Source organism: Phoenix dactylifera, chromosome 1 (assembly GCF_009389715.1).
Source record: "Phoenix dactylifera cultivar Barhee BC4 chromosome 1, palm_55x_up_171113_PBpolish2nd_filt_p, whole genome shotgun sequence".
Taxonomy (NCBI): Eukaryota; Viridiplantae; Streptophyta; class Magnoliopsida; order Arecales; family Arecaceae; genus Phoenix; species Phoenix dactylifera.
In genome coordinates this window covers 40,637,846-40,657,253 of record NC_052392.1, presented here as the reverse complement: position 1 = coordinate 40,657,253, position 19,408 = coordinate 40,637,846, and the positions used below count along the sequence as shown (strand labels likewise).

General features: G+C 41.2%; 2 protein-coding genes across 5 annotated transcripts; one reads left to right on the top strand and one right to left on the bottom strand.

The window, feature by feature from the left end:
* Positions 1–2,255: 2,255 nt before the first annotated feature.
* Positions 2,256–16,008, top strand: LOC103714704 (protein COP1 SUPPRESSOR 2). Of its 4 annotated transcripts, none has more exons than XM_026807518.2 (7): positions 2,256–2,495; positions 2,613–2,804; positions 2,935–3,049; positions 3,155–3,228; positions 4,877–5,034; positions 7,143–7,317; positions 15,637–16,008. In XM_026807518.2, the coding sequence occupies exons 1-6, from the start codon at positions 2,425–2,427 to the stop codon at positions 7,307–7,309; spliced, it is 777 nt and encodes a 258-aa protein (XP_026663319.1). In that variant the 5' UTR covers positions 2,256–2,424; the 3' UTR covers positions 7,310–7,317; positions 15,637–16,008. The 4 variants fall into 4 exon arrangements, with proteins under 4 accessions (XP_026663319.1, XP_026663318.1, XP_038970648.1 ...); XM_026807517.2 differs by having other exon boundaries at positions 15,593–15,898; XM_039114720.1 differs by lacking the exon at positions 15,637–16,008 and adding an exon at positions 14,596–14,885 and having other exon boundaries at positions 2,257–2,495.
* Positions 16,009–16,937: 929 nt separating this feature from the next.
* Positions 16,938–18,443, bottom strand: LOC103714735 (expansin-A8-like). The gene is made up of 3 exons (XM_017844646.3): positions 18,224–18,443; positions 17,588–17,906; positions 16,938–17,460 (listed from the first exon to the last, which is right to left on the bottom strand). The coding sequence occupies exons 1-3, from the start codon at positions 18,360–18,362 to the stop codon at positions 17,154–17,156; spliced, it is 765 nt and encodes a 254-aa protein (XP_017700135.2). The 5' UTR covers positions 18,363–18,443; the 3' UTR covers positions 16,938–17,153.
* Positions 18,444–19,408: the final 965 nt, after the last annotated feature.

Below are 19,408 nucleotides of genomic sequence, written 5' to 3'. Positions count from 1 at the left end.
GATGGCGGTACCTTGTCTATCAGTTTGAGACGTTAAAAATGCGAAAAACATCTCCTTCAGGCTTCATCCATCTTACCCCATGCATGCATGCATGAAGGTTAAATTACAGAGGAGGTTCAATTCAGAGAGGTGCTGACAAAAGAAATGGCGTCAGCAGATTCTAGAAGCCTTTTGCAAGACCGCTGTGAAGGCAAGGACAAATATCACGGGAATTGATGAATTAATGGTGCGGCCTTTCTCCATAATTGGAGTAGGGGCTGCATGTGTGATGTTGGGCTTACCTTTTAATTTCTCGACTTTAGTTGATTGCCACGGTTGTACTAGCTTTATTATGCTTCATATTGGCGCCTCGATGTGGAATTTACCTCTAATTGCTAATCAAAATGAAATAAATTTTATGTATTGGTCATTGCGAACCGATTTTCAAGGCCATTTTGGCATAAATTCCTGCACTAGTTGCAGGACAAAACAGAAATCCATACTGTTGCGGGATTTTCACCCCGGCAACAGCCCGCACACCAGTCAAGCAGGGAAAGCGATTGCGTCCTCACCGAGGTATTGTTCGCTTTGGGGATCGGGGATCGTCGACCGCTCCCGGGGGTCCGCTCTCTGGCGGCGCCCCAGGTGGAACCACCCTTTCCACCCCTCACGGTTTTGTCCCAAAAGGCGCCTCGGTGAGAAGAGGTTATTGAGCCCCCCATTTAAGGCACAGACCTTTCCGCTGATTAGCCGATGTGGGACTAAAGTTCGGAACCCCATCCCACAACACAGCCCCCCCAAGCGGGGAGGTCTGTGCGTGGCCGGGGCCCTCCTTCTAGCGCCATCTGTTGCGGGATTTTCACCCCGACAACAGCCCGCACACCAGCCGAGCAGGGAAAGCGATCGCGTCCTCACCGAGGTATTGTCCGCTTTGGGGATCGAGGATCGTCGACCGCTCCCGGGGGTCCGCTCTCTGGCGGCGCCCCGGGTGGAACCACCCTTTCCACCCCTCACGGTTTTGTCCCAAAAGGCGCCTCGGTGAGAAGAGGTTATTGAGCCCCCCATTTAAGGCACAGACCTTTCCGCTGATTAGACGATGTGGGACTAAAGTTCGGAACCCCATCCCACAACACATACATACAAGGCATGGCTTACAAATATTCACTTAGGTATATCTATCGACATAGTAAGTGACCCTTTTATCGGCGATTTGAGCATGAAATCTTCAAGACTTCCTTATGCTTTGCCACAAAGATGCGTCCACTAACTTAGAAAAGAATCCTGAAATGTGTATATTTGGGTTGACCCAGAACCGGCCTGAAAAATAGAATGAGTCTAAATTTAGAATCCGTTCTGGCCCCGCGGATCCTAAAATTTGGTTCGGATTGGGTCTAAGCAAGTCGGATAGGATCGCAAGACAATCCGACCCATTTGCAGCCTTACTCCTTAGTGAGGATTGGCAAAGCCAAAACCCTCCCCGCCAATGCTACCACGAACTTGCCGCGAATGAGGACTTGCCCTTTGGAACACAGTAGAAAATGTCATTTTTTATAGGATATATGCTGTTATTGTATTTGTACATAGGGGCAAACCTTAAAGAGGAATAATTTGTACATAGGGACACCTGGGGTACTCGTCACGCTTTTTTAGCGCCCCGATTTGCCCTTATTTCTTGGGTACCCCCACCCCTTAGCTATATCAAAGTTAACTTCGACGGCAGTAGGTCAGTGGATGGTGTGACTGGAGGGGTTGGTTTTGTGATCAGGGACCATTTTGGTAGGATGATAGCTGCAGGAGGTCGCCGCACGCCGGGACTTACGGTAGTGGGAGCTGAGCTGAGGGCAGCCTGGGAGCGTATATCCTATGCGAGGTTGGTTCTTGGTGCCGAGCGGGTGTACCTCGAGGGAGATTCCTCCATGGTGATTGATTGGGTTCGAGGGGCGGATAGGTTTGGTGATGGTCATCCCCTTATCCGGGAGATTCGCAGGATGGCTCAGATGCTGGGCGGCTTTCGGGCAACACACGTGTTTAGGGAAGCGAACAGTGCAGCAGACTGGGTCGCCTCCTATGTCGCCTGACATTCTGGGGATGTTATTTGGACGTCTGTTTCAGATATTCCCTGTCCTTTGTATTCTTTACTTTTCCGTGATTTGGCAGGATGTACTCACGTTCGAGTTATATGATATGAGTAGCCGTTTTCACCCAAAAAAAAAAAAAAAAAGAAAAAAAAGAAAAAAAAAAGAAAAAAGAGGAGGAATAATTAGGTTATTTGACTCGAACCAAGGGCAGCACAACAGTAACCGGTGGGCATCCATTGCGTTGCTTCGTGCTTGTGTCCGATTCTGGCAGCATCGGCGAAATCCGTCCTCCAGATGTAAGAAGCTCCTTGGGGTTTTTCTTGGTCCAGATTCAAAAGAAGCGAAGGACGGAAGGAGGAGGAGGAGGATGCCCACCAAAAATTTCCGGAAGCGGAGCCTCGAGCAAGACCCTGACTCCGAAGACGAGGAGGAGCGCAGGTGTGCATATGCATGCCCTCTAGGGTTTGTATCGATCGAAATCAAAAAAGATTTGGCTGAAATGCTCGTATTGTTTTCTTTGGTTTGGTTTTGTTTTGTTTTGTTTTGTTTTGCCAGGTTGGTGTTGGAGGAGGTGAAGTTCCTTCAAAAGCAGCGGGAACGGAAGCCGGGGATCCCCGCCCTCCCCACCGCCGAATCCGCTCCTCGCCGCCCCGGCGAGAAGGCTGATGCCGATGGCGAGAAGGAGGACCTTGTCCTCCAGGACACTTTTGCCCAGGAGACCGCCGTGACCGTCGAGGACCCCAACATGTATCTATATCAAAACTAATTCCTTTCCTTCTTTCTTTATGTCTCTCCCTCTCTTTCTGCGGGCGCGCGCCCGAAATTAGAATCCTTTGATCCTTCCTATCATTAATTCGGTCTGTTGTCTGTTTTCAAGGTTGAAGTATGTGGAGCAGGAGTTGGCCAAGAGGAGAGGCAAGAAGATCGATGCTGGTGACAAAGAAGAGAAGGATCCCATGGATGAACTCTATGTTGTGCCGGAGCATCTCAAGGTCAATGACCAAAAAGAGAAAATTTCGCCCCTTTTGAACGTCACCTTCTTGCTAGATAGATTACGCATTAAAGTGGCGGTTTTTCTGTGATCGGTTTTCTTGCAGGTGAAAAAGAGGAACTCAGAAGAGAGTTCTACTCAGTGGACCACCGGCATTGCTGAGGTTCAGCTTCCCATCGAGTATGTTTTGTTATCTTCTCCTCCATGCTACTTTTTACCTGCCTTTAATTTTGATTCTCTTTCTAAGTACCTGTGGATGTCTCTGTCAGTTGAGAAATGTATGTGTATGTATGACTTGTACCCTTGTAAGATTTCTATTTGCAAACATGACTTAAAATTGAATCATGCTTATTGCTTAAAGAATAGAATTTGGACTTTTTATATTCAGCTTTAAGAATATATGCGGCTTCAATGACTAAACTCATTGAAGATATTTTGGCCAACTATTTGCTGCAATATCATTATCTGCAGTAACCATTATAGTTTGTCTGCAATATTTCAGCGCCTTGATTGGACCAAGCCACCAAGATTTCATAATCACCTCGTAGAATGGACTAGTCTCCATGGTGGGAATAGGTGGTTTCTTTTCCTAGGACCGTACTTGAGAAATGGGACTGCCATATGTTACATTCCCCCTGTCTTTTGTACTTGCTTCTCAGGGAATCTGTTGGTTTCCTCAACTTGCACATTCAGGGGAGATGACTGGAATATTAGTTGGAAGAGGAAACTACAATAGTTCACATGGCTAGGGTCCATAGGGAAGACGAAAGGGAAAATGATAATTAACAGTACAAGGTAGAGTGGTGGGAATTAGAGATATGTGAGAATTGAGATTTCCCTTTTTATTAAATTACATCTGTCAGTGCTTGCTGTGTAATGTTTTTCTCCTTCTCTTAGTCACAAGAACTTCCTGTTTGGATGCCTTCAAGCTACTTAGTGCTTGAACAGCATTGGCATTTTTTACCTTAAATTTGTGGCAATTTCAATAACTTTGTAAGAAACATCACTTAATCAAACTTAATATAATATCTCTGTTATAACAGATTTTATTATAATTTTTTTCACACACTGGCTTCTGTTTCCTGGATCAACCTCACTTTGTATGTCCAAATCCTGTCCACTTCAGTTCTAGTGTCTGCCCATGCTATTGCAGTTCATTTACCTCTTGACATCATGAAATTTCCTTCTACCTGCTCCTCTTCAAAGTGTGTTTCTAAAAAAGTAATAGCTATGCTCTTACTTGTGGAAAATTTAAAACTTGGAACATAAATTTGGTTACTTGTCTTCATGTCAAATGTAATACCACCAATCTAAACAAGGCCTAGGTCACTCAATGAATATCATCAGATTCTTACTCAAAACCAATTTTGCAAACGTGTACATATTAAGGCCTACTTTGTCTTTAAGAGTCAAAATCTCCTTTTTTTTACAACCGCATTCCTCTTGTAGTTAAAATCATGAAGCTATCTCTTGTTATGAGATTCAACAAATAATTTATTATTGGATGACATGGTTGTATAGCTGAATGTTAGTGACACATATATTATCAGTGTTGATCAATTGTGCTAGAGTAGTTGAAGTGACACCAATGGCATTTTGTATGTAATGTTTGCCTAAATGGACTAAATGTGCTAGAGATGATTTCAATAAAGATATCAATGTGCATGCTTTGAGGCATATCACTCTTGTAGCTAAATGTTTTAGCGAAAAGAGTGTAATGGCATATTGTTTCATAGGCAGCAGAAATTGAATTGCCCTCTTTTTCCTATTAGTTTTATACTGTGATTATTAGCCCCCCCTGCAAACATGCACTTCTTTAATTCTGCAGATATAAGTTACGAAATATTGAAGAAACAGAGGCTGCTAAAAAGCTCTTGCAAGAGAAGCGACTTGTGGGTAAAACTAAATCCGAGTTGAATATTCCCTCAAGTTACAGTGCTGACTATTTTCAACGCGGTCGAGATTATGCTGAAAAACTTCGAAGAGGTTTGTTATGCATGTTGGGCGTTGTCTCTTTTTGCTTATTTGTTTATCCGAGAGACTTGTATCTTGGTTTCATTTAGCCATTTAGGGTTTCAATTTCGACAATTCGGAAGTTTTTCTCCAACTTTCATAGTTTTGACCAAAAATTAAAAAAAAAAATCAAAATTGTTTGAAAAGTTGCAGGAAAAAAATAAATGAATGAAATTTTTTATGTTATATAAGTTTTTTATTTATTTAGTTGAAGCTAATATTGATATAAGTGAAAGTTATCAAGTATACTAATTGTCAAAATTGTGAACATACATACACACACATACAAGGTTTGCCATATTGGTGCATACCATCCCATACTGGGCATACCAGACTGTGCCAATACTGAACCAAGACTCGATATGGGAGGCACAATGAGTGTCGGTATGCCAAACCAATCTCTGCACCGAGCATATACCAACATTGTATTAGCATGATAAAGGTATAGAGTCCGGTATCCAGTTTGTTAACCTTGCATGTATACATACTAAATACATATGTGGATAGTTACATACATATGTCGAACATATATACATACACAATTATTTATTTCTTGAACTTAAGTTATTCAAAAATTCATTACACTTAGAAAGTTTGATGCTTTTTTAGTGCTTGCTCCATTAAATCTTTTTATGCTTTTAAAATTCACAAATTTATTGAATTTGAGCATTTAAATGGTTATTTAATCATCTACATGCAATTATTGAATTTTATATTTATTTTATATGCACAAGTTATTATTCCTTTGGAAAGTCCTATATTTAGTTGTAAGTCATTATAAAGTATTTCTGTGAGGGACTTTTCTGATGCCTCCACCCATCAAGGATTATTTTTATTGTCTATCTGCTCTTTTAATTCGGAAAAAGAAAGAAATTGCTTGAAAGTTTATACTGTATAGCCTATGTACTTGATAATAAAATGATGCAATATAAAACTTAGGCTTAGTTTGGACTGAAAGTAGCAAAAATCACTAAAACTGGACCAAAATTGGTTAGTTTTGGTTGAACTTGAATAAATTACCACAACTAAAATCAGGGTTCAGTGTCATTATGATTTCAATGTCACTGGTTCACGGAATTGAAATATGAAAATAGCTTTTCCACATGCGGGGATAAGACTGCGTACATCTAACCCTCCTCAAGTCTCGCAGTGGTAGAAACCTCATGCACTGGGCTGCCCCTTTCATTTTGATTTTGGTGGAAATTAAAAACCTCTGCTTTTTACTCTTGAGATAAGAGTTTGTGGGTGAAAAGATAGTTATTATACCCATATACTTTCAAAGTTTGTTGTTTAACTGAAGTGTGAATTGATTATCATAATTTATGAAAGTATCAACTTGATCTATTATTGGTGTTGGGGCCCCTCTAGATGTGGTTTATGCTAATTAAAGAGAAGCATGATAAACAAATCAGCCAACTTAAATAGTAGCAGCAATAGATTTCATCCTAGTGAATTTGAATATCAATGCGAAAGGAAATTGGCGATCCATAAAGTTAATAAAAAATAGGCTTTTGCAATTTATAGAATATGAGAATAGGTATCTAAGTGAATTAATAAGCTCAAAGAATTTTTATAATATTCTTTAAGAAATTTTTTCATCTTTTTGACTTAATGTTTTGGCTGGGATTGTAGTCTCCTACAGTACATTCACTATGAGATGCTATTTAGACTAGTACATATAACACTATGGAAAAGCCAGTTGATAGACTGAATCATCTCTGCAAAGTGCAGCTTTCATTTTTTACTAAATCTTTTGTATTCTCTACATTTTTAAGTTAATGTTTCTGAACTTGTAGTATTGCTTCATTGTCTGGTTTCCACTATGCCATCTCTTTGTAAATATAAATCCTTTATTGCTAATTATATCTGGCCTGGCTGCTATGTGCTCCTCTCATAATCCTTAAGAATTGAATTAGTGGCCTTTCTTAGGTGTTATTATAGCCATCCCTAAACTTTTCAATTTGGCCTTTACATCAATTATCTATCCTTTTTTGAATTGTTATTGTGTTTTACTCGTGCTTGATGCTACAAATGTGTTTCGCATTTGGAATATTCATAGGTATTAGTCTTTCTACATGCAGAACATCCAGAATTGTACAAAGACCGAGGTACGCAAGCTAATGACGTGGGAACCAAATCAACTGAAACTAACAATCCAGATGCTCCAGGGAGGAGGCAAGCTGCCACAGATGAGTTCATGCTTGAGCGTTTTCGCAAGAGAGAAAGAAATCGTGTCATGCGCAGATAGTAGTTGATGTAAGTCTGCAACATTATCTCAGTCAACAAGAAAGGCTAGGCATGGCTTTTATTAATTATTGTTTCTGTTTCTTTGTTTTGGTCCTAAGAATTTGATTTCGACTAATTCAAAAATGCAAATTTCTTGTGAAATTAATGAACATTTTTAATTGATATTTGCATTTTATGGGATTAGTTTGTTATAATTGTTGTTTTTCTTCTTCTAAGTATAGTAAACTCTTGGCCATATGTATAGTCATTTCAAAGACACTTACTTCTCATTTGCTATTTGCTATGTACTGATGCATAATCAGTTATGTGATAGTGGTTTTGTTGCTTTAAGTCGCGGTGTTGTAGAGATTTTCTAGATAAAATAACTGCAATCTTATGATATCTGCCTTTCTTTTTTTAATTTCATTTTCAGTAATATTCTTTTTCTTTCTTTCAATATGTCTAGCCATAGAAGACTCAGCTAGACTTTTTTGACATTAATAAAATCAGATTATTGACAAAACCTAGCCATATAAGAGTTGGATTATTCTCATGTTATGGGACATCTCCTGTCATATTTTAAATCATTGGGTCAAATATGATCAGTTTAGATAAATGAGAATCATCTCTCTTGAATTTGAATAAGCCCCAACTATCAACCTCCTGTTGCGTTTTGCCATGTCTTGTATTGTCCTTTCCCTTTTCACCTTCATCCATCACTTCTCCCATTACCGTCATTATCACATCACTATCATCCCTAATTGTTATCCACCCTTCCACCATACCCATCCTCCAGCTTCACTTCCTACCCCATCCCCTCCATCCCTTCTTAACCCCTTTCTATGGCCACTAACCTTAACCCAATTCCTCTATTGTGATTGCCACCAATGTTCATGGCCCGTGGAGGGTTGATGAATGCAAACATGTTGGGGCGATGGGCTTGTGGCAGAGGAGTGGGATGGGTGAATGGAGCAAATGAAGGACAAGGGTGGTGGAGGTGGGTTATGATAGAGGAAGAGCAAGATTGTCGATGTAGTTGGTGGAGGAAGGGGCTAGTGGTGTTGGTCTAATGGTGGAGGATGGTGGAGATGGGTTGTTATGAGCATGATGTGGGGTGATTAGAGGATTGGGAAGCAAACGGGAGGTAGCCATGGTGGAGCTGAGGCAAAGAAGGGGTGGAACATGTGGTGGGATGAAAGAGGAGTGGATGTTGGTGGGTAGTGAATGGATGAGGGGGCCTGGTGTGGGAGGTACAGAGGGAGAGAAGAAGGATGGGGAGAGAGGGTGATGCAGGCTGAGAAGACTTGACATTAGCTTCAAAATAGAGCGGAAACTATAATTATCTTAGAAATTAGTCGTCTTAAGCAAGATATGATCAAAACCTAGAAGTCTGAAAGAAAGAAATTAATTTGAAAATTAGAAAGGCTAGGGAAACTAGATCTACAAGCTAGGCATACCTAGTAGCTTCTTCGCCTTACTACCAAAGGGTTTCTACATGGTAAGGAATTCGCCAACTAATCCATTGAAGCACGTTGCGACCAAGGAATTCATCAATTGGCCTCACCATTATTCCCAGAATCCATCAGGACTTGCATAGATTTTACTACACTGGAAAAAGGAGAAAGATAGCACCCAAAAGAATAATTCTCATTAACTTGTGAAAATAAGAGGTGCATATTATAGGATCAAGGATGCCTGTAAGGGATAAGAATGACTGGATGTTATTAGATTCCTTGGAAAGCTTTTAAAAAAAGCTCATAAAACACATGAACTAAGACTTCTCACTAAAAGGGCACTTGTAGAAGAAAAAGTGTTCCCACGACGACCTAGCTGCTGCCTGAATGCTTCAGGCAATACTTATGGTCTTGTAGGATTTTTTTTGACATGAAAGTCATCAGTTTTCTCAATCTTGGCCTTTGACTCAGATTTGGTCTCTAGTCCTTCGGACAGTTGATCCTGTGCTATTCAATTTGAAGGAGTCGGGCTTAGAGTCAGTTGCTTCATCCGCAGGTCTTCTAGAAGGTGGCTTTTGATGTTGAACATGGATATGTCAAATGTCTTCCAGTGGCAATTATATTGCCATTGGAATAAAGGTGGGACGTGGACCCATCTTGTTCTAATGGTGATTGTGATGCTCTTGGAAGACTTTTGGTAGTGAATGAGGTGTTGTTGAGCACTTTTTCACTATCAATTGCCTCCTGATGGAGTTAGCTTGCCATTGAAACATTTCTGGTGGTGGGATGTTTGCTACTAGATGCTCAATCCACATGGCTTCTTGAGAGTTATCGAGCCTCCATATGAACCTTCTGATGAGTCTAACTCATGGGGCCGCAGGTATAGGTAATCATGACTATAGTAGTTAAAACTTGGCCACCTGTTGGATTGGGATCTCGTTGAAATGAACCCTAGAATAAGCTCGGATGCCAAACGTGGTAGCGGAGGAGAGAGGAAGGAGAGCGAGGAGAGAACGCATTTCAGATGTGGAGAAAAGAGATTTCTATTACTCCAAGGGTCTGAAAGGTTCTGCCTCAACATGGGTGAGGTCGTCCCCTTTTACAGACCAAAAACATAAACTGGATTCCAAGCATTCTTAGAGTCCGAAAGTTAGCTCTGCTGCTTGTGGCCAATAGGTAAAAGAATGACACGACTAAAGAAAGAAAAAGGAAAGATCGAAAAGACTCAAAGCAATTTGCTTTTCAGAAAGTAAAACATCTTGCTTTTACAAAAGTTGCTTTTCGAAAAGCCGATTCCTTTTTTTTTTTGATTAGAGTGATTTCTTCCGCCCGAAGAAAAGCTGATATCGGCATAAAGCTAAAGTAGCTTTATGAAAAGTAGATTCCTTGTGCCAGAGATTTTTTCCTCTGAGGATGTGCTCGCATAAAGCTGACTTGACTTAAAGTGGCTTTATGGAGGAAAGAAAATTCCTTGGCTCCGAAGCAATGCTCTGTAAGGCTAATGTAGACATAAAGCTGCTTTATTACAGCTGAGGCGACGTTGTCGGGCGCCGAAAGTAGATTCCTTCTGATAATTGTCCGCCGAAAGCTTATTCCTTCTGGATGAAGCTTGCCGAAGGTGGATTCCTTCTGTTTGGTGTTAGGTGACTCAACTATTGATTTGGCTGATCACATGTCTCGGTCTGCTGAGGCTGATGACGATCAGTCTGAGTGATGGGCAGGCTCTTTGCCTTTGCCTTTGTCCTGTGAATTGAGCTTAATTGCTTGAAACTTGATTGCTTCTTTTCTTGGTTTAGTGGCAAGAACTCTCTGCCACATAGCTTCTGTCTTGTTCTCTGGTTTGAAAGACTGTGCTTCGTCTTCGTAGGGGTCCTAAGATTCTCCTGCTAGGCATCTATATTTGTTATTATCCTCTGGTAAAGATGCAGAGGATGAATTGGTTTTTATGGAGGCAGTTGATATTGGATGTGCCTCGAATGTGCAGTAAATTGCTGCTTCATATGATCAAGATATTTGACCATGATCTCCTCAGTGCAGTGAGGATGCTTTCTTGCAAACTTATTTTAAGTTAACAAAATAGCTATCATGAAGGTCAGCTGATTGCTGAGATATGACATGTTGATTCATGCTCCTATAGAAAATTAAATTAGTTTTTTATGGTGGTGATTATGTCATCATATTTTTCTCTGGGCATGCCCAGCCACCACTTATATAAAAACTTTTTTTTAAGCGCAGGAAGATTTTTTTTGGCTTCCATTTTTGCGGATAGGGCCCATTTTCATATCCATGCCATATAAGTGGTGGCTGGGCATGCCCAGAGAAAAATATGACGACATAATCATTACCATAAAAACTAATTTAATTTTTTATAAGAGCATAAATCAACATGCCATATCTCAGCAATCAACTGACCTTCATGATAGCTATTTTGTTAACTTAAAAAATAAGTTCGCAAGAAAGCATCCTCACTGCATTGAGGAGATCATGGTCAAATATTTTGATCATATGAAGCAGCAATTTTACTGCACATTCGAGGCACATCTAATGTCAACTGCCTCCATGAAGACCAATTCATCCTCTGCATCTTCCCCAGAGAATAACAACAAATACAGATGCCTAGCAGGGGAATCTCAAGACCTCTACGAAGATGAAGCACAATCTCTCGGACCAGATGACAAGACAGAAGCCATGTGGCAGAGAGTTCTTGCCACCAGACCAAGAAAAGGAGCAATCAAATTCCAGCCAATCAAGCTCAATTCACAGGACAAAGGCAAAGGCAAAGAGGCTGCCCATCACTCAGACTGATCGTCATCAGCCTCAGCAGACCGAGACATGTGATCAGCCAAATCAGTAGTTGAGCCACCAAACAGAAGGAATCCACCTTTGGCAAGCTTCATCCAGAAGGAATCAGCTTTCGGCGGACCATCATCAGAAGGAATCTACTTTTGGCGCCCGATAAAGTCGTTTCAGCTGTAATAAAGCAGCTTTATGTCTACATTAGCCTTACAGAGCATTGCTTCGGAGCCAAGGAATCTCCTTTCCTCCAGACAAAGGGAATCTCCTTTCCATAAAGCCACTTTAAGTCAAGTCAGCTTTATGCCAGCACATCCTCAAAGGGAGAAGTCTCTGGCACAAGGAATTTACTTTTCATAAAGCTACTTTAACTTTATGTCAACTTCAACTTTTCTTCAGGTGGAAGAAATCACTCCAGCCAAAGAAAAAGGAATCGACTTTTCAAAAAGCAACTTTTTTAAAAGCAAGATGCTTTACTTTCTGAAAAGCAAATTGCTTTGAGTCTTTTCGGTTTTTCCTTCTTTCTTTAGTCTTGTCATTCTTTTATCTGTCGGCTACGAGCGGCAGAGCTAACTTTCGGACTCCAAGAATGCTTGAAATCCAGTTTATGTTTTTGGTCTATAAAAGAGGATGACCTCACTCTTATTGAGGCAGAACCTTTCAAACGCTTGGAGCAATTGAAATCTTTTTTCTCCACATTTGAGTTGAATTCTCTCCTCGCTCTCCTTCCTCTCTCCTCCGCTTCCACGTTTGCACCTTGCTTCAGCTGGAGCATCCAAGTGTAAAGGGTTCATGAGTAGTCATAGAAAATGTAGCAATCTTACAGTTTATCCTTTGAGCCCATGTTGTGATAGGTGTCGTGCCATAGTAGACCACCAGCTGTGGGCTGGGCCTTTCGACTTAGCTTTGACAAATTGGACTTGCTTCTCATCGGATAAGTGATGCCAATTGAAATAGTCATTAATTGAGGCTAGCTAATTTTGGAATGCTGCTTGCTCCGACTTTCTAAAGAAGTCGTCTATGGTCAAGTGCACTATTTTATTTTGTCCTTGCGAGGCTGCTGGTTCTAGTTGTTATTATGGCAATTCTGGTGTGGCAAGTTACCAGCGTAAGGGAAACTAGGAAAAAACTTGCTTTAATACTAAAATTTGTTGATGAGGGTGGAGAAGGCCTAGCATTAGATTTAGAGTGAAGTAGTGGAAGATTGTAAATATCTAAGCAAGAAATTAATTTTCTTAAGCAAGATATGACTTAAATCTAGAAGTTACAAAGTAAGAAATTCATTTAAAAAACTAGAGTCCTAGGCAAACTAGATCTAAGAGCTAAGATACCTAGTAGTTTCTTCACTTTGCGACCAAAGAGCTTCTAAATGCCAAGGAATCTACCAACTGATGCCTCAAAGCATGCCACAGCCAAGGAATCCCCTAGTTGGCCTTGCTGTCATTTCTAGAATCTATTGAGACTTGTACAGAATTCATCAAGCAAGGAAAAAGGAGCAAAATAGCATCCAAAAAAGATAATTCTCATTAACTTGTGAAAACAAGGGGTACGTAGGGGAATATTTATAGACTTTTGAGCAAGGTCCGCTATACCGGTACCGGTCGGCGTATCGGTGGCGGCCCGGTACGACCGCCATACCGGTACCGGTCGGCGTATCGGTGGCGGCCCGGTACGGCAGTTGTACCGGCCGGTTTTCTAATGAAAAGCTCTCGGTACCGGATTCCACGCTGATCCGGTACCGGTCTCAGCCCAGACAGGTACGGGTTGGTACGGGCCGGTACGGCATGCCATGCTTTTGAGGCATATACAAGGAATAAGAACAACTGGATGTTATCTGAATCCTTGAAAAACTTGAATGAAATAATGCTCCTAAATCATCTAAACTAAGTCTTTTCACTGAAAGGGTGTTCCTAGAAAGGAAAAGTGTTCCGCTAGCAACCTAGCTACCATTGCAATGCTTCGAATGGTAGTTATGCTACTGTCAGATCTAATTTGATGATGAAAGGTTCACCATCAATTTTCTTAGTCTTGATCCTCGACTTGGACTTGGCCCCCAGTCCTTCAGATATTTGGTAATGTGCAGTTGGATCTTCTAGAAGGTGGTTTCGATGGTGAACATGGAATTGTCAAAAGTCTTTTGACGGTGATACATGGCCAGCGGAATAGAGGTGGGACATGGACCTTTCTGGTTTTGACGGTGATTGAAAAGCATCATTGGAAATCTTCTAATGGTGAATGTGGCGCTGTCGGGCACCACTTCTAATGGTGAGTTGTTCACCATCAACTGCCTTTTGACTGCAGTTGACTTGCCATTGGAATGTTTGCACAGTAAATGTTTGCGATTGGATCAGAGCTTGATCCACATGGTTCCTTGAGAGTTCTCGGGCCTCCATATGACCACTTTCAATGGATCTAACTCATGGTGCCCTAGGCAATTATGATTAGGGTAGTTGAACCGTAGGGTTGCACATATCTGGCTTGCAACAGCGGGGAAGGGTTTTTCTTTTTTTTAAAAATTAACTTTCTAGATCATTGTATTTGGCATAATCTTGATTCAACGACTCGAAATTTGATGCAAATGGATGCTCTTGCTCTTAAAAAGAGGTTAGCCCATCTTATCATATAATATGGTGTTCAGCATTCAGTATTAGATATCTATGGACCTGTGGAAAACAACCAAGCTGCAATATAAGGTTCACTTATGTTATCTGGCAATGAAATAACATATATTCCTAACATGTATGAAAGCCTGAAAATTGGTTGTCCTCAAACTATATGGATACTTATGATGAAGCAAATATTTTGGACATTGTATTTCCATTATTATTTGAAAAATGATTCCTAATTTCTAGAGGAGAGAGCTGGTTGGCTTTTGCTTAAGTTTGAGGAGCAGTGATTAATTGCTTTCTTTCTCATTTTTTTCTATGTCAAAGAATTATTTCAATTAGTAAAGAAGGAATTACCTAGAATAATTGTTTTGCTTGCCAAGATGAACCAATTTAAACTCAAAGATCCGTGAAGGGGCAAAATAGTGAACTCTCTGTATATTTGTGCTGTGCAGAAAAGAAGTTTGGTGATGCATATGATGTTCCAGTTACGGAAAGCCTCTCATACCTGCCTATGCTTGATCTATTGAAAACGACTGCATGAATTTCTTGAATATTTTTCTTAAATTTAATTCCTATTACGTTTTTCTTGTACCATCTTCTGTACTGAAAAAAATTACTTGAGATCACCTTTGTTTCGCCGCAAAGAAGTATATGGGCATCTAGTCCAGGAACCAGTACTATTCTTGATTAGACTAAGCATCAGATTCAATAATACTATAACTAATATTGAAGTATGTTGATAGCATCAGTTTCTGTTGTGGAAGAAAGAAATTCTAGAAAGGAATCTGGAGATAAGTGGCTATTGAGAGCACGTAAGAAGAGGGAGATACGTTTGGTTATGGATGGTTGGTATGCTTGTCCATCAGTGTCGAAAAGCATAACCCATCATGCAGCTCTTGTTTGCAGTTCAGGGTCCATGTTGATGGCAAAAACATGGCTCTATTCTCGTGCAGTTCTTCTTCTAAAGCACACCTTTTATTTTTTACAATTTTAAAGATTATGTTCTGCTTTCCAACTTGGCTTCCACTAGACAAGCATAGAGCTCCACCCAGTAATAACGACCCACCATGAAGTCTGGAGAATATATTCTCTTCTATAAATCCAAGCGTGCAGGCTACATGGATAATTTTAACCTCTTAAGTAGCCATGTCTGCTTGTTCTGTTGGAAAACCTTTACGCTAATTTGGAGAATGCCCTGCATAATCTTCTGGCTCTTGCCTTCTCACTCTCCTGTGCCTTTCTTCTCTCCATGTTCTGCCCTATGTTTTCGAAAATTCTGCACTTTCTTTTTCCTCTTTTACTTTCCACTGCAGTATGTGCTATGCAGTGGCAAGAAAGATCTTACTTGTCAATAGGGCAATGGCTGAATTCAGAGTATATCAAGTTTATGGTGAAGTGAACTTTAGCATACATGACAATCACATTGAACTGTGCTGCTTTTTATCGAAGTCAGCGTGAACGGGATGAAGATGGTGAGAAAATAATATTTGCAGGGAGGCTAGAGGCAGGAGAATGTAATGGATGATGATGTGGCATCTCTTGAGGTAGACAGGCTAGGTGAAGGATTGTGGGATTGCTACTTTGGGAGATGCTTAAAATAGTACTGCACGGGCAATGTGCTGAAGGAAGGAAGTAATCTGAAGGAAATGTAAGCTATGCTTCGCAGTTGACTGCTTCCAAGTGACATGTTTTTTTTCCATGTAGTTGATTTAGAAAATCAATCTATGAACTTGTATCGATTGGCTTTTATACTCTCATTTGGAATCCCTTCTTGCCTATCCTGTCAAAATTTTGGTCTTTAACAATTGAAAAGCACGGTTGCACAATGAGTTTCTTAACTTCATGGTGGGGGATGCTCTGTTGCATGAGCCAAATCAGCACAAACTGATATTCCAGACCTATGAATGTGATTTCATGATCTCATGATCATTATGGGTATTCATAATGTCCTTGCGGACTCTTATTTTAATAATGCACCTTTAGATGCTTTGTTAATTGCATAATAGTTGTCATTTTTCAACTAAAAATATGGTGCTTAGTGGGTATAATAAATGTATGGAACTCTCCTATAGATGTTTGTGGAGTAGTCTGCAATAGGGCTGCAATATTTCTCATTTTAATGTTTATGAATCTATAATTTCATATAGTAATTTGTTAATGACATTGTTAAGTTGTTATCAATCAATACCTTATCACCGAGTGTTGGCATGTTGTCGATGAAGGATTAGATGATGTATTAGAATAAATCTAGGTATACCACGTCAATTTGTTTTGATCTTCATTTTTTGCCTCGAAAATTCACAAGTAGCTCGACGGACTTGGTTCTGCTGTTGTTCTGATGCCTGGATGATCACAACCATGCGACTGCACGAGCTATGGTAAAGAGAGAAATAAATGAAGGCCACAGTCTCAATCGTCATCTATCATGTTCGCTAATTGTTGATCAAGCTCTATATGATGTGGATTGTGGGCTATTGATGACATAAAATTAGATCATCGAGACTGCCGATCAGTGTGTAATATTTTCTACTAACACATCATATTATCAGTGAGGAACTAAAATTTCAAGTCCTCTTCAAGTTTACAAACACAACGAAATGTAGTATCGAGCAGACCTGGTTTATCACCCTTAGTGCACTAATATTAAGCTCATCAGATCAGATAATTCAACGAGCTCCACCGGCATCTTTTTTATTTTCTTGATTTAACGAAAAAGATGGTCGGCCCTGGATTCAGCTTCAGGATTGCCTTAGCTTTATACTGAAAGTATAAAAGGAACTTGCGAACGGAAGCCTGGATGCAAGGGGAGCTTTTATCGTTTATTCCACAGAATCATGCTGCTAGGTGGGCTACTTTAATCTAAAGCCGCTGCCTAGGCAACTCAAAATCTGATAAGAGTAAAGAGGGAAAAGGGAAGAAATGACACAAGAAGATCAGAGCGGCATGGTGTTGCTGCAGTGTGCTGAAACTGCCTGAGAGTCAAAAGAAGAGGACAATTCCAGATCAATTGTTAAAATTGGATTGATGTGGCGTAGGTGTCGCCAAATTTCCAGGTGGAAGGTGCCACATTATATGCGGTCTTGACCCGGCCATCATCGGTCTGCACCCGGAAGGACAGGCTCTGTCCATTCAAGTAGGTAAGGGTGTGCCAGTTCATGCCCCAGTTCCTACTCATAACAATCCAATCAGTTCCGGATCCTTTGATCCACATGCCGAAGACCACGCCACTGCCCCCTACATTGGACACTAGAACCAGTTCAAAGTAGTCCCTGCCGTTGATGGCGAACCTGATGCCTCCAGTCCTCTGGCATGAAACCCTGCGAATGCTCTAGTCAGAGATGAATATATATATATATATATATATATATGTATGCCCAAACAACCATCTAAAGCTTAGCTTATATATGCTCTGGTCTGCGCTGCTGCGCTCGAGAATGGCATTACCTCCTGTAGTAAACGGGCACTATCCCCCCTCGGTAGATGGCGATGGTCTCCCAGGCAGGCTGAGACATGTCGAAGTGCTCCCTCGGTGGGTTGCACCACCCGCCATTGTCATTGGGCAGGTCGTAGTTGGGCGGGCAGTAGTTGGTAGCTGTGACTGTAATGGACGTGCCCTTCTTGCACCACGGTGACTTGCTTGCATCGCAAACTATATGGAAGCACATACCGCACGAGCCGCCGCTGTTGAACAGCGCCGTGCTCAGCGCCGCGTTCTCGATACCATATCCATCGTTGTATAGATTTCCGTAGCCACAAGCTCCCCCTGCGTTCATGCCGACGCTCGCTCAAAAGCTCTATATATCATCCGGCCCAAAAGGATTAATTTGGACAGGAAGCATGCAGTATTTTTGGAATCTCAGAACGTGGAAATGAGAAGTCTCACAGATCGAGTTCTTTGCCTAATCTCTTTTGTGCATTAGGTTTATTATCATCAAAGTCAGGCTTCTCGAGTTTACATTTGGTGTCTGATGAGCAAAGACTAGGATCATGCATGCAAAGACCTAATTTAAAGCAGCGCAAAACAGACGTCGGGTATAAACATAGATAAAGGCTAAGGGAATATGGTGCAGGTCCACCTACCCATGGTGCCAGAAGCATCACCTCCTCCATAGAATGTGGCAGAGGCAGGTATCCATTGGGCCATCGATCCTCTAGATTCAGAGGCGAGCGAGGCCACCAATATCAGCAGGGTAGCTCCGAAGCTAGCAGCCTTCTCCATGTCTCTTCGCAAAACCGGATAGCGGAGCTGATAGGCTGCTACTGCATGCTTTTCCGAATTCAATCCATTACCTCTCTCTTTATAATGTACCACATCTTAGCTCTTCAACTGCTTCAACCACTCTAAATTTCCTCTTCTATTAAAGAAGAAGCACGATCATATGTCTGCGGCTTGTTTTAGTTGACCGCATGCAAGCCCATTACTTCCCAATGTAGCCCAGTTGACCTCCAATGCAGCATTCTCATGCCAGTTGCCCGGCAATGCAAGTCCTACAATAGTTCGACTTCGAGTTTCCTGCAACTTGATTGGATTCCATATCCCCAATAGCACCATTTTCCGTAAATTTATTATGACGTGTACCTGCGACGTCAGAGGAAACACGTTTTCCTTCCATACTGTCATATAAAAAATTGCTTGTGCCCGACTATTAGCCTAGAGGTAGCCACCACCCAAGGAGCGTAGAAATGGAGGTCGCAATCCAACTCGGTCTTTTTTAATCCAAGACAAACCAAACGATCATTCTTTCCCTATTATTATTATTATTAGTAAACTTCATTACATTGGAGAAGTTAGTTAGAACATGCACTCCCGTAGTACAAGGAGGCCGGAAGTGTACACCGGAAGTTTGCGATCCATCACATGGTTAATTCTTAGACCAATTCAAGGGTCCAACTCCGTAAGCTAGAGATGATGCCGGTGGATATATATAATAGGTGTATGGTTGCACCAGCATCACGAACTGCATGTCAAAGCTAAGATTCCGAATAGGAACTGTTGTAATTAAGAATTACACGTGAAAGGCTTGAGGATGCGCTCCCGTATCATGGACTTTCCCAGACTTGAAGCAAGAACACATGCAGCACATGGGCCTCCCTCTACCTCTCTTTAACCCATGGTCGTGGTGCTATTCCCATGGGGACGGAAAAAGGAAGGGAGAGAGAGCCTGTGACTCCATTTATATGCTCAAAAGCAATTAACTCCGGTGTGGTTGATGACCGCATGCATGTGCATCCTGGAGTGCAGCAGGTCAACTCTAGCTTTGCCGA

Bases quoted from the DNA above. Each gene is read 5' to 3' on its own strand.
- LOC103714704 (XM_026807518.2), top strand. From the start codon at position 2,425: ATGCCCACCAAAAATTTCCGGAAGCGGAGCCTCGAGCAAGACCCTGAC. The intron at 2,496-2,612 runs GTGTGCATATGC...TTGTTTTGCCAG, and splicing joins GAAGACGAGGAGGAGCGCAG to GTTGGTGTTGGAGGAGGTGA. The intron at 5,035-7,142 runs GTTTGTTATGCA...TTCTACATGCAG, and splicing joins TGCTGAAAAACTTCGAAGAG to AACATCCAGAATTGTACAAA.
- LOC103714735 (XM_017844646.3), bottom strand. From the start codon at position 18,362: ATGGAGAAGGCTGCTAGCTTCGGAGCTACCCTGCTGATATTGGTGGCC. The intron at 17,907-18,223 runs GTAGGTGGACCT...GCATGAACGCAG, and splicing joins TGATGCTTCTGGCACCATGG to GGGGAGCTTGTGGCTACGGA. The intron at 17,461-17,587 runs GTAATGCCATTC...GAGCATTCGCAG, and splicing joins GTGCCCGTTTACTACAGGAG to GGTTTCATGCCAGAGGACTG.